This window comes from Poecilia latipinna, unplaced genomic scaffold (assembly GCF_001443285.1).
Source record: "Poecilia latipinna isolate Pla-1442-1.1 unplaced genomic scaffold, P_latipinna-1.0 Scaffold81, whole genome shotgun sequence".
Lineage (NCBI taxonomy): Eukaryota > Metazoa > Chordata > Actinopteri > Cyprinodontiformes > Poeciliidae > Poecilia > Poecilia latipinna.
In genome coordinates, this window is record NW_015112697.1 from 35268 (window position 1) to 47031 (window position 11764).

At 37.5% G+C, this 11764-nt stretch overlaps 1 protein-coding gene across 1 annotated transcript in view; it reads right to left on the reverse strand.

Moving 5' to 3' along the window:
• Window positions 1–654: 654 nt before the first annotated feature.
• The window catches only part of LOC106937562 (tensin-3-like), a 51918-nt gene continuing 40808 nt past the window's right edge, over window positions 655–11764 (reverse strand). Inside the window, exons 16-26 of the mRNA XM_015019127.1 lie at window positions 8618–8762; window positions 6629–7086; window positions 5540–5623; window positions 5255–5386; window positions 4223–4318; window positions 3947–4024; window positions 3501–3578; window positions 3235–3403; window positions 2644–2712; window positions 1764–1793; window positions 655–1311 (exon numbers count right to left, since the gene is read on the reverse strand). Of these exons, the coding sequence (XP_014874613.1) occupies window positions 1170–1311; window positions 1764–1793; window positions 2644–2712; window positions 3235–3403; window positions 3501–3578; window positions 3947–4024; window positions 4223–4318; window positions 5255–5386; window positions 5540–5623; window positions 6629–7086; window positions 8618–8762 (1481 nt within the window). The 3' untranslated portion in view covers window positions 655–1169. The remainder of the gene's footprint in view (window positions 1312–1763; window positions 1794–2643; window positions 2713–3234; window positions 3404–3500; window positions 3579–3946; window positions 4025–4222; window positions 4319–5254; window positions 5387–5539; window positions 5624–6628; window positions 7087–8617; window positions 8763–11764) is intronic.

The following is an 11764-nucleotide window of genomic DNA, read 5'->3' on the forward strand; positions in this document are numbered from 1 at the left end:
TGTTGTAATGTTTTTCACTACTGTATAGAATTAATGACAGTGTTATAAAAAATACATTTTGGTTAAGAGACCTTTGTTTTTAAATTTTACAAAAGCTCAACAAAGAAACGTGACAATTCAAATTCAGATTAAAATTTTTCATCTTGGATATTTATGTCATTGTTGTCTAAATATTCACTGATAATTCGGACAAAAGTGTGGAGCTGCCACTCAGGTAAAAGAAACATGGAGCTATCACTTAGTTTCATGTTTTTACCATAATGGTATAACAATATATATAGTTATCACTTTTTAGCAAATTGTACGTGGACTAACAGAATAAATTATACTGTACAAATATGAAAATTATATTGCAAGAACTATATATTGCTACAACTATATATATATATATATATATATATATATATATATATATATATATATATATATATATATATATATATATATATATATATGAGGATTATTATTATTGTTAAAACAAAAATTTATTCAGGTCTAATAAAAATAAAAGGTAGTTCAGATCTGTTTTTTCGTTTTTGTTTTGCCTGAGTGGCAGTTTCATACGCCTGAAAAAATATGTTTTGAACACAATAAAAATTAAAAATATGTGTAGCTAGGAATGACAAATCTTTGGAGGAAACAACAGATTATTCATGAAATTGTAGAAAAAACATACAAAAAATGTAAAACCGAGGATCTGATGAATAAGATGAGGCAAAAAGTGACAACTTGATGACAACACCCCACTTTAATGTAAATTAATGTAAAAACTAATATAATTTTAGTAAGTTAGTTTTAAGAAATATATTTTTTATTCCTTTAAATTATAAAATAGTTTAAAAGTCTGGAAAATCTTGCCTATACTTTCATATTCAGTGTTTTTTCAAAGCTGGAAGGCACGTCAACACTTCACTTTGCAAAGCGTCTATCCAACAATGTAAGAACAACGATATCAGAGTCTTGGCTCCCTCCTCTGGACGCATATTGCAGTGCAGGCACTAATCATTTTGCAGAAAGAACCAACAGAATCCAGCGTGAAGTGTCGGGGATAAAAGTTTTTTTTGGCTTTTCAACTCAGCCATAATTGTGAAACGACTCAACAACAGGGATTTGATCCTTGCCCCAGGTTCTCTTTATGCAGCAGATCATCTCCTTGTCCCATCACTTTTTCACTTTTTGTGAGATCCAATCATGACTTTTGAGACAAAGTTGACAATGGCACTTGCCGGCTGCTCAGGGTCATGCTCAGCAAATAGATGGCATACATTTTCAGTTTCACTTTGAGATTTTCTGGCAACAAATCCAAAAATCCTGGAAGGAGGAAAGCAAATGATTAATGCAAAATAAAGGGATTGTGCTTTATTTTTGTTGTTTTGTTTTTTTTCAGTAGTGTATAGTATAAGATAAAAGAGCCTGCAATGTTAGCAAAATTCAAAACAAAAGAAAATCAAAAGAATTTGTGTGTCAAATCACATTAAGAATCGTATTTCTAAATGCCTGCATTCATTATAAACCAACAAATACTGGTGTCAAATACTGGGACTGAATCATACTGTTCAAGGAACCTTTGGCCTTTGCTTTCATTTAAATTATTGCATTCATCTTTGTCTTAAAGATTAATTCCTGATATAATAAATTCAAATCATTTAAGAGTGGTTAAAGTGCATGAAGCTCAAAAATGAGAAATAAGAAAACTGTATGAAGGCAAGAAACAAACAACATGGCACATGCTCCTCACAAAGACTTGTCAAGAATTAACTTACTTGGCTGTGGAGACGCTGTCTCTGGTCCACCTGTTTAGGACAGAAACCACGATTGACATCAGGAATCATAGAGATGGATTACAATGAAATTCATCATCTAGCATTGTGTGCTATTTAAATAACTAAGTTGTTACATTTATTGAAGTCTTTACCAAGTCAGGTTAAAATAAATTGCAGCATAAACTCATTCATGGTAAATATTGAGGGAGGGAAATGCATTTTATGATCAAGAATTTATTTTATTCTCTATTATCACTTCTGTAATAAAATATTTTTGTAAGATTATTTACATGCCAGAGTTGAACCCTTAAAATTCCTTCACTCCAGAATAAAATGCTGTTACATATTTATTGGGATAATGATGTATTTGTGCATGCGTAGCTCTGCTACAAGTAGTCTAGCAAGTAGGTTGTCATTAAAATCCAAACAGGCTTACTGTGCCATGAAAAAATAATGTGTCCCTCTAAAAGATCTGTGTTTGCAAATTTTAATATCAGACAAATTAATGCAACTTTTTATATGATGATTGATTAATGGTAGAAAGATAACTAACCCAACCTGGCCTTATAACTGCCACCTGAACATAATATCTCCTTTAGGCAAACTTTGAGGCAACAAATGCTATCAACTGTTTCTGACAATAGCCAAAAAAAATCTTACTTCATGGAGGATGTAAAAGAGCAAAAAAAAAATGGATGTTCAATATGACGGCACAGCTTCAAATCATTTCTTTGTTGTATTTTTTTTAGCCGGGTGTGTTTTAGATCACTGAAATGATTTGCAGATATTATCAGCGACTGTTATTAACTTTACTAACTGACGCAGATTTTAGTTATCGTTTGGAGTTCATGGCTGCTGTCAGACTGGTGAAATTACTCACTTCCTTCCCTGTGGGTCCAGAGAACAGAATATAACTGTGTTCACAGTGTAGTGTCTCCTGAAGAACAGCCTGCAGAGTCAAACACAGCAACACATCAGATTTGATTTGCAGTTTCCTTAATCTGAGTTTCTGTGCATCCTTTACGAAAACCCAAAACTATGAAAATTAAGTACAACTGTAAAAGAAAAATTGATATGTTATTGCATAACACATATAACACTATAAAGTATACCATATTATAATATACTGTACTATATATATTTTAAACATTGCAGTCTTACTTAGCAAAAATAATTAATAAATAAATAAACCATTCAGAATTAGCATTTTCAACTATTTAAGTTGCTCTGATTTTTACCCATATTTACAATTATGTGCCATTCAATATGAATGACTACTTAGGGACTACTCAATATTCACTCAGTATTCATACAACTGAAAGATTCAAATAAAAGTTGTAAATCACAAAATAAAATCAAGAAATAGTTAACTTTGGGACAAAACATGGCAAAACCTTTCAGCAACCAAGCCATTTACTTATTCCTAACTGTGACAATTCTGTTGTCAAACTGTCGCCAATCAAACACTCACTTCCTCTGGTTGTCTGTGAGCGTTATTCCCTGCGCCGACACTTTGAAGTGGACCACGGTGGAGGGAGGTGGAGGGTCCATGGAGAGGGTCAGTGTGGTCGCCTTCTGGACCGCTTGTTGACCCGTCAGAGACTCCAGCTCCACAGAACCCAGGAACCACACGTTGCACGCTGACACCCGAGAACACATTAAATGAGTGTTTCACCAAACATAGGCACAGATGTCTGTTATTTTAAAATACCATTTTATCATCAGTGAATGTTTTACCTGCACCCTGTTTGAGAAGTTCAGCTGCTGAGTTTGTTGCCGTCTGTGTCGGCGCGTCGTTCAGCTCCTCTAAAGGATCTATTGGACACAAACAGCAATGATGTCACACATGAGTCACAATAAAGCATAAAGGTCAAGAAGAAATAAAATATAAAATAAACATCATGGAAACTGATTAATTTTATTCTGAAAAGTGTCTTAGGAAATGTTCCAGTCTGTGTGAGAGAATTACTAAAATTATTTCTGGTTTCTGTAAGCAAACAAATCTTTAGTATGTTTGTTAAAATGTGTTAAAAATAAAAGTAGAGCACAGAAGTTATTGTTAAATTAAAAAAAAGGAAGCACTTTACAATAACAACACAGAATAAAATGTAATGTAAGTTTTTGACTGAGACAGAGAAGGTAAACTCTCAGCTCCACCTTCAGGATAAATTGTGGATGTTTACCTCTATCAGGCAGGATGAGTTTACAGGGCAGAGCCAGAGGGGTGATGGAGTGCTGACACACCAGAGCAGTGAGGCTTCCTGTCACAGAAGTGAAAAATTCAATGTTACTAAAAAATATAAGGACAGCTGCAATTTGTCTTTACCACCAGCAGAGGGGGGTAGAAAACCATTTCAAAATATTGGGTTTAATCTGTAGCAGTTTTTATTATTATTATTATTATTATTTATTTAAACAAGTATATAGTGAAGAAAAAAATCTTGGAAAATTATTTTCACCAAAGTACGGCTCATTGGGGCAGCCTTTAAGACGAACTCCTTTGGGTGTACACTCAATCAGGAAGTGCCTCACCAGCTCGCTGGACAGATCTCCCACTGAAAACAAAAACAAAGAACTTAAGAAGAAAATGAAAACTACATTTACAAGTGAAATTATTATATTAACTTTGATATCTTAGAATATATTTTTTTCAATGTTTAAAATAAAGATTCTCATTACACTAAGAAGCTATAAAAAGTGGAAGCTGCTGGAATTTCCGGGATGAGTTTTCTTTACTTGCCATATTTCTGGAGTATTTTTTTATATTTTCAAACAAAACTGAGTAGAAAGATGAGTCATAGTCTGATGAAGACAAACTTTAATGTTTGGGTCACAATTTACACTGACACGTCGTTGTACAAACACAAAAGATAACCATAGCCACACTCAAACATGGAGGAGGCAGCGTCATGCTGTGGATTTCCATTAGATAGGACAGTGTTTTTGTTGTTTTTCTTTGTGTCGAGAAGGATGATATCACAAACAGTTTCAAATATGAACATGTTTTATTCCAAAACTAAACGCTGTTGTCTAACAAGCCGAAGAGAAAGATTGATTTAAATAAAAGTTATAGAAAAAAATAAACCAGAAGAAAATCCAAGCCAGAGTCCAGAACTAGACCTTACAGAAAATCGGCTGCACCATTTAAAAAGAAGAGATTTCCTCCCAATCTGATGGAGTTTCAAACTGAGAGTGGGTAAATGGTGACAAGTCAGGATCACAAACTGTTGGCTGAATGCTAAAATGTAATCAAAAGATGCTTCAACAAAGCGCTAGGTAAGGTGTTGCTAATGCAGCAGCATTTTTTAAATATATGTTTCCCCCTGAACAGATGTTAGTCATACAAGGACATGAATCATATTAAAAGTGAAAAAAGATTTTAAATGGTTCCTCATTATGATTTTTCACATCCAAGATCCGCTATACAAAACCATTACAAAAAATACAAAAAATTACAAAACCATGCATTAGTTCTAAGGTAATCCAATCACCTTTTTTACTGTGGTGTACCACTGACGGAGGAGGCGTGGCCACCTTCATGGCCAGTCCGTACGCCCCGCGAAATGAATGGCTGTCTCTGACGATGAAGGAACCGGGCTCTTTGTCCTTCAGCACCGCGATGGCTAATCAGAAGGTCAACATAGGGAGGAAGCAGTGAAAGGCTACAGTTAAAATCACATTCATACTGAAAGAGGAAGAAAAAAAAACTTTACACAGAGGTGTATTATACGCTCACTGGAGGCCACCTGGCTTTCTGCTCCAAGACCAATATTTACCTTGGTCTCTGGAAATGTCGGGCTTGTACCAGAACTTGGACGTGTCCTGAACAAACTTCACAGTGTCCTGCTTACTGCCAGAGTCTGTAGGGCACAAATCAGAGCTTGGCGTTAAGTTTCAGGATGATGATGATGGGTAAAAGTGAGGAGGAAAGATCAGACAGATTCTCAAAGTCTGGACAGGTGGTGAACTGGGATCATTTTAAGTTTGGCACAAATGATCAAACATGTTAAATTGATGGCATTCGGTGTCATTGACACCCTTTTGAAATTTACAGAAAATGTATTTTATGAAGCTTTGCTCTATCTGGGCAGACTTTATTCTTCTTTTTTGTTTTATTTGACTTGACTTTTATTTGACTTTATTTGACATCTCATTCAGTCGCGTGTATCTGCGATCTCGTTCTTTCGGTCACTACCCAAAGTTCGCGACCACAGACAAAGGTAGGAACTTAAATCGACCGGTAAAAGAAGAGCCTCTCGCCTTTCTGCTCAGCTCTCTTCACCGCAACAGATTGGGACAGAACTGGCATCACTGTAAATGCTGCACAAATCCAACAATTGATCTCCCTCTTCATTTTTTCCTTATTCGTGAACAAGATCCCAGGATACTTAAAACACCTCTACTTCTGGCTAAAGACTGTGGTCTTGGATTTGGAGGCACTGAGCCTAATCCCAGCCCCTTCACACTCGGCTATGAACTGCTCCAGTGAAAGCTGAAGATTACAGTCAGATAAAACCAATAAAATCAGAAATATTTTTAGGTAAGATTTAAGGGATTGAACAGGTCAGCAAAACTAGGGGATAAAGGTGTACGACTTATCTCTTAGACAAGTAAAAGACAAGAAAAGAAGTGGCAGGACTCTCTTTTTCCCTAACTTATTGTGCTTCACTCACCTTACATACTTTATTGGAAAACTTATGTTGCTAAAAGTTTTACCTACAAGTACACGGCATCATATGTTTGGAGAACATAGTTATAGGACCTTAAGTAGGGTTTTAATATAATTTGGGTTTAATAAACACAGATCAGAAGAAAAACAAATCAAGCGTGATGCCGAATTGAGACCAAATAAGACTTAATAGTACCTGCTCCGGGTGACGAGGCCCCACTGAGTCCTCTGAACGGATCTGAGGTCAGGGACGACGACAGGGGGATACTGAGGCTGCTGCCGCTGCGCGGGCTGGAGAACCCGCTCAGAGAGGGGGATCGTGAGCCCAGCTCTCCCACCTCACCTGTTCTTCTCTTCTCCGGCAGTAGGGGAGCGATCCCTGCATCTCCCCCAAGATTCAGATTCCCGAGTCCCTCCACAGCTTCTAGCAGGCTGTGCTCCAGGCCGCCGTTTCCCAATAACAACAATGAGGACAAGTCTGTGCTGTCGGTTCCACTGCGGTCCCCCGAGCTCCCTCCCCGGCCCCTCTGAGCGCCCCGTGGGGAACTGTGAGCATTAGGGGAGCTGAGAAGTAGCGGGGGTGTAGACTGGGGAGGATGGGGCGAGTTCAAGGAGTTTGGTGTCCGGTTGTGCCACACAGGAGGTGGAGTGGAGCTGCAAGTAAAGATAAAGATACAACATGGCTCGAAATATTTTTTTCACATAATAATTTAAGAAGCTATCTAAAAATTAGAGAAACCCTTGACACAGATTCTCTGTTTAGGAGGGCTGTAGAAGAAAACAAACTGAGCTGGGTTGTGAGTGCAGTTCTCCGACAAATATTCAGGCTTTAGGTGATAAGAATTAAAAACACACATACAAATAATTCATGCATGCAGAATTGTTACAGCCGTAGTCTGTATTGCCCGTAAAAAGATTCTGATAATAATTAAGCTGTTTTTAATGTCAGGACTTTATTTTATATTTTAAGCTTCCTCTTATGACTGTGCACAGCATAAAAGTATTGTGTCAAACCCGTTTGAGTTGAATGACCTATACATGGAAACAACCGCTTTGTCTCAGGTGAGACATGTGAAGCTGCAGAGGCCAAAGGTTCACAGACGCATCTGAAAACTACAACTTTCTGTTGAAGCTGCAGATCATAATCAGCTGTATGAATCAACGGGGCCAACGAGCTCTGTGTCAACAACCTGGACTACTGCTGGTCCAGGAATGGTGAAGCCTGTTTATAACCATAAGTCATGGTTTTATTTTGCAGCGTGGGTGGTAATAACACTCCTATATTTGTTTTTTTTTTGCTGAGATAAAAAGACATATTTGAATAGCAGTTGAAGCAGCTGAAAGAATCCGGCTTTTGTTTGAGGCGGATTCTACCTTGAGGTATGCAAGATTAACAATCAAATATCAATGCGAAAGATATCAAAGCACAAAGGTCATCGCTGCATCAGAGGGTGCTGAACTCCAATTGTGAAGGAATGCTGGGACAAAATATTTGGTAAGCTATTATGTTTCAAATGCATTTACATCATGTCATGGATTGTATCTGTGCATGCCGGTAACATATTTGCTCAGTCGGATGAACTCTGTCTGAACTCCATGCCCACGCTTGATGTAAATTTTACTGACTTAGATGCTAAAGCTCAAAAAGAGCGGTGAGAACATCATGATGACACAGAGAAGAGAGAGGAAAGTGTTTTAGTAAATAATGCAATGACAGTCGTTGTCATTGCATTATTGTGCAGTACTAAATAAGAACAAGTTGCTAAATAAACTACTACATGATTAACAAAGACTAAAAAGTTACATTTATAAGCAGTCCTTAAAACTGGCTATATCTGTCTTTGTCAACCTTACATGTATTTTATTTTTTCCTTCTTATACTTCATTTACTCAATGTTTTTTTTTGTGTGTGTTTGTTTTTTTCTCAATCTAACTAGTCAGGGTCCATCTAAGCACCATAAGATAACCACTGTTGCAAGAGGCTATTGTCAAAATTTGACTATTCCTGTTTTAAATTCTAGTCCTTGGTGCATGTGAATGCTACAACGGTGTATATTCATCACCACATTCTGGATTGTTTACTATTTTCCAACCCTTATCGGTCTGCATCTCCTTTCTGGATAAATCACAAAATAAATGTCCACTTTATGACTCAGTTACGTCTTCTTATTTTGAAGACCTTCACCTGTCTGTGTGTTGGAGGGGGCTGCTAGTTGACACTGAGCTCATGGAGCCAAAGATCCTCTGTGTGACGGGCACATCCGATCGGAACAGATCTCCGTCTGCGGAACCACCAGAGTGGTTCATGCCATCCAGGAAACTTCTGGGTTCTGAGCAAGAGGACAAATAGAAAGCAGAATCAATTTAATACTTTAGACATCTAAACAAAAAAAACTAGTTTATTTTTGGATTACAGTTGGAGAAAATCAAAACACATTTGTCATGTTTTACAGTACAAACTTCTCGCTCATAAGGGACATAAGCAGCAACGAATGGCTTCATTTTTCAGATCTGCCGTTGAATTCAGCAGATCCTGCATTGCAAGATGTGCTTTTGTACGAAGCAGAAGCTGAACTGGTGCGCGGCTGTCAGGACATACATGCAAACATGACGTCCTGATTGTGTCATTCCGCAAACACACAGACGAGCCTCCTCAAGCTAAAGAACAGGATCGTGAAGCACCATGAGTCACGGGGAAAACAGTCATTCATTATAAAGGGCTTGTTGTTTGGCCTGCTGAGCCTCCTCACTTCAGCCCCTCCTCCCTCCCGACTTCTGCTCCGTGTCTCTACTGCAGTGCAGGAGGTGCAGGAGTTAGCTCGCTGCCAGCTGTGTTAACTGAACAGGCAACATCGTTTCGAGGGGATTTCATAATAACACTAACACTGAATGCACATAATGCAAATCCAAATAATGCTCTTGTGTACTTAGTATGTATAAACATTGCATGCACACGTGGAAAGTAATGGTATAAAGTAGATTCAAACACTTTGTGCTTTAGATTTTAGTGTTAGTTAGGATTCTTTGGTCGTCAAATTCCAGTCCTTCAGCAGAACAGCGTGGTATGATGGCAAGTCAGATATTTCATTCAAGTGAAACATTTTGAGGTTATTTGCATAAGCTGCCTGTTTTAGTAGTTCATTGCATTTTTATGATTTTTTGAAACTACATTTAGCTACATTTTGTTTGATTTTTCTACTTGTAAATGATCTAACCACAAATTGCAACTCAGCTATGCCTTCAAATTGATGACCTAGCTTAAGTGAAATAAAAAAGGTACTTTAACAAATGAATGAAAATTAATTATTTAATTTATGACTAATTAGTCGTTTTATTATTCATTAGAATACTGTAAACTAAAATAAAGAATGGATTTTATATAAATCCCCGGATACATCACATGGCTTATGGCTTGTATGCAACTTGGAAAGTTGTTGATGTTGATGCTTGGAGGAAACACATTAAACCAAAGGGGAGGAGAGCATCACAATTCCTCAAACATTCCCACAGTCTCTGTCACTTTTTTCCCTCTTGGGATTGCTCCTGGAAAGCAGCTGAGCTTCTTCTTTTTTCTGAGTTCCCATGGATCATTTTCCTCACTGGTGTTTGTTACTTCTGCTGCTTATTCTCTGCCAAATGACATTTCTACCAAACCTGCTGCTTCAGTGATGAGCAAATAACTTATAAGACAAGGTGTCAGTGCCATCTTGCAGCATAGACCATGTATTATTTTCTTTTTCTAAATGTACTGGGTAATCTGTAGAACGACTTAAGATTTGATGCACACGGACACTCCCCAATGTGATCAATCTAGAGCCTCAAACACTTGCAGCTGAGCAGCAGTTTTGGAAGTCTGAATATATACTGTATATATGGATCCCAAACTTTTTAGTCTTTTTTGTTAAAAAAAAGCATTGTTTTTAGTCCACTCGACAATTATGCAATACTTTATGTTGGTTGTTCACATAAAATATAAGACAAGTTTCTTACTGAATGAAAACTTGTGCAAGCGATTCTACATTTAAGTTTTGTTAATGGAGTAAGCTGAAAAATTTGCAAAAGTTCTATTTCTTCTAAATCATCCGATTTAGTTATTTTAACTGCACATTAAATGCATAGCAATATTCAGAAATAAAACCGTTTCACATCCACAACAAGAACCCCAGTATTGAAACTGCACAGATTTCTCTTCACTTTGAGTGAGCACAAAGCCTCTCTTCAGTTTACGGCCAACTTATGAAAAACCTTTTCCAGATGACACTGACCCATGTGGGCTCGTCTGCCAACCACCAGCAGCAACAGCCCCAGCCCACAACACATCCACATACTTTCTACATCGCAGAGTGATGGTACCGTGGCTCTGACTACAAAAGGGGGCATACCTTCACGCTCGCCATGAAGATAGTTACTATTTATCAAAAGAGAAGGTCATCTGGGCATCTTCGCATCTGATCACACTTCTTGTTGAACAAAAAGAGAAGTGAATTAAATTATGGCATACAATAAGCCAATAATACATGAGCAGCGACGCTGGGCAAACAGCCCACAGACCACAGGAATGTGGGTACAAGCACTTGCACTCGCATTGAGGCTAAAACTGAGCCTGCATGACCATCTTACAGCTGTTTATATCTGTCACATTAAAAAGGTGAATGTTTAAAGAAGAGAATCAAAACAAAAGAGGGGAAAATCAGCTACTGCTTCTCAAACACACTTGTGCTATATCTAAACTTCTGTCCTTAGCAAAAAAAAAAAAAAAAAAAAAAGGGGGTTTTTGCAAAAGCTGCATAGAAGTGAAAAAATGTCCATGACAAAAGGCCTGAGGCCAGGGTGAGCAGTTCCAGACCTGAAGGGCCACAACCATCTTTAATGGTTGTTGTTGATTTAAAATGAATTAGTCATTAGTAAGCACCTGCAGAACATGGAGGCATGTTGAGGGCACACTTCAAGAAGGGCAAGGTGGTTCTACTGGTGTCTATTTAATGTTAGCTATAAGCTCTGTGATGTACAGAATGGGAGGTTTATCCACTAAAAGAGGGAGCAAACAAAAGCAACACTGAAAGTTGCATAATACATTCAACATAATGAAGACTTAAAGGAAACTGTGTGTTTAGAGAGAGGAGTAAGTTGGTAAGTTAAGAACCAAATAATTTATCTGCAGGTTTTGAATAGTCTGTCCTGAAAAGGACAGGACTGCTTGTAATTCATGATTTATTGTTTAACAACAGACCAAAGTGTTGAATTTCCACAACTCTCCCACACATTCCTGATTTATTCAGGAATTCCAGTCATTCAATAGCGGGCTGTTTTATTCTTCTCCAGAAAAAAAAAA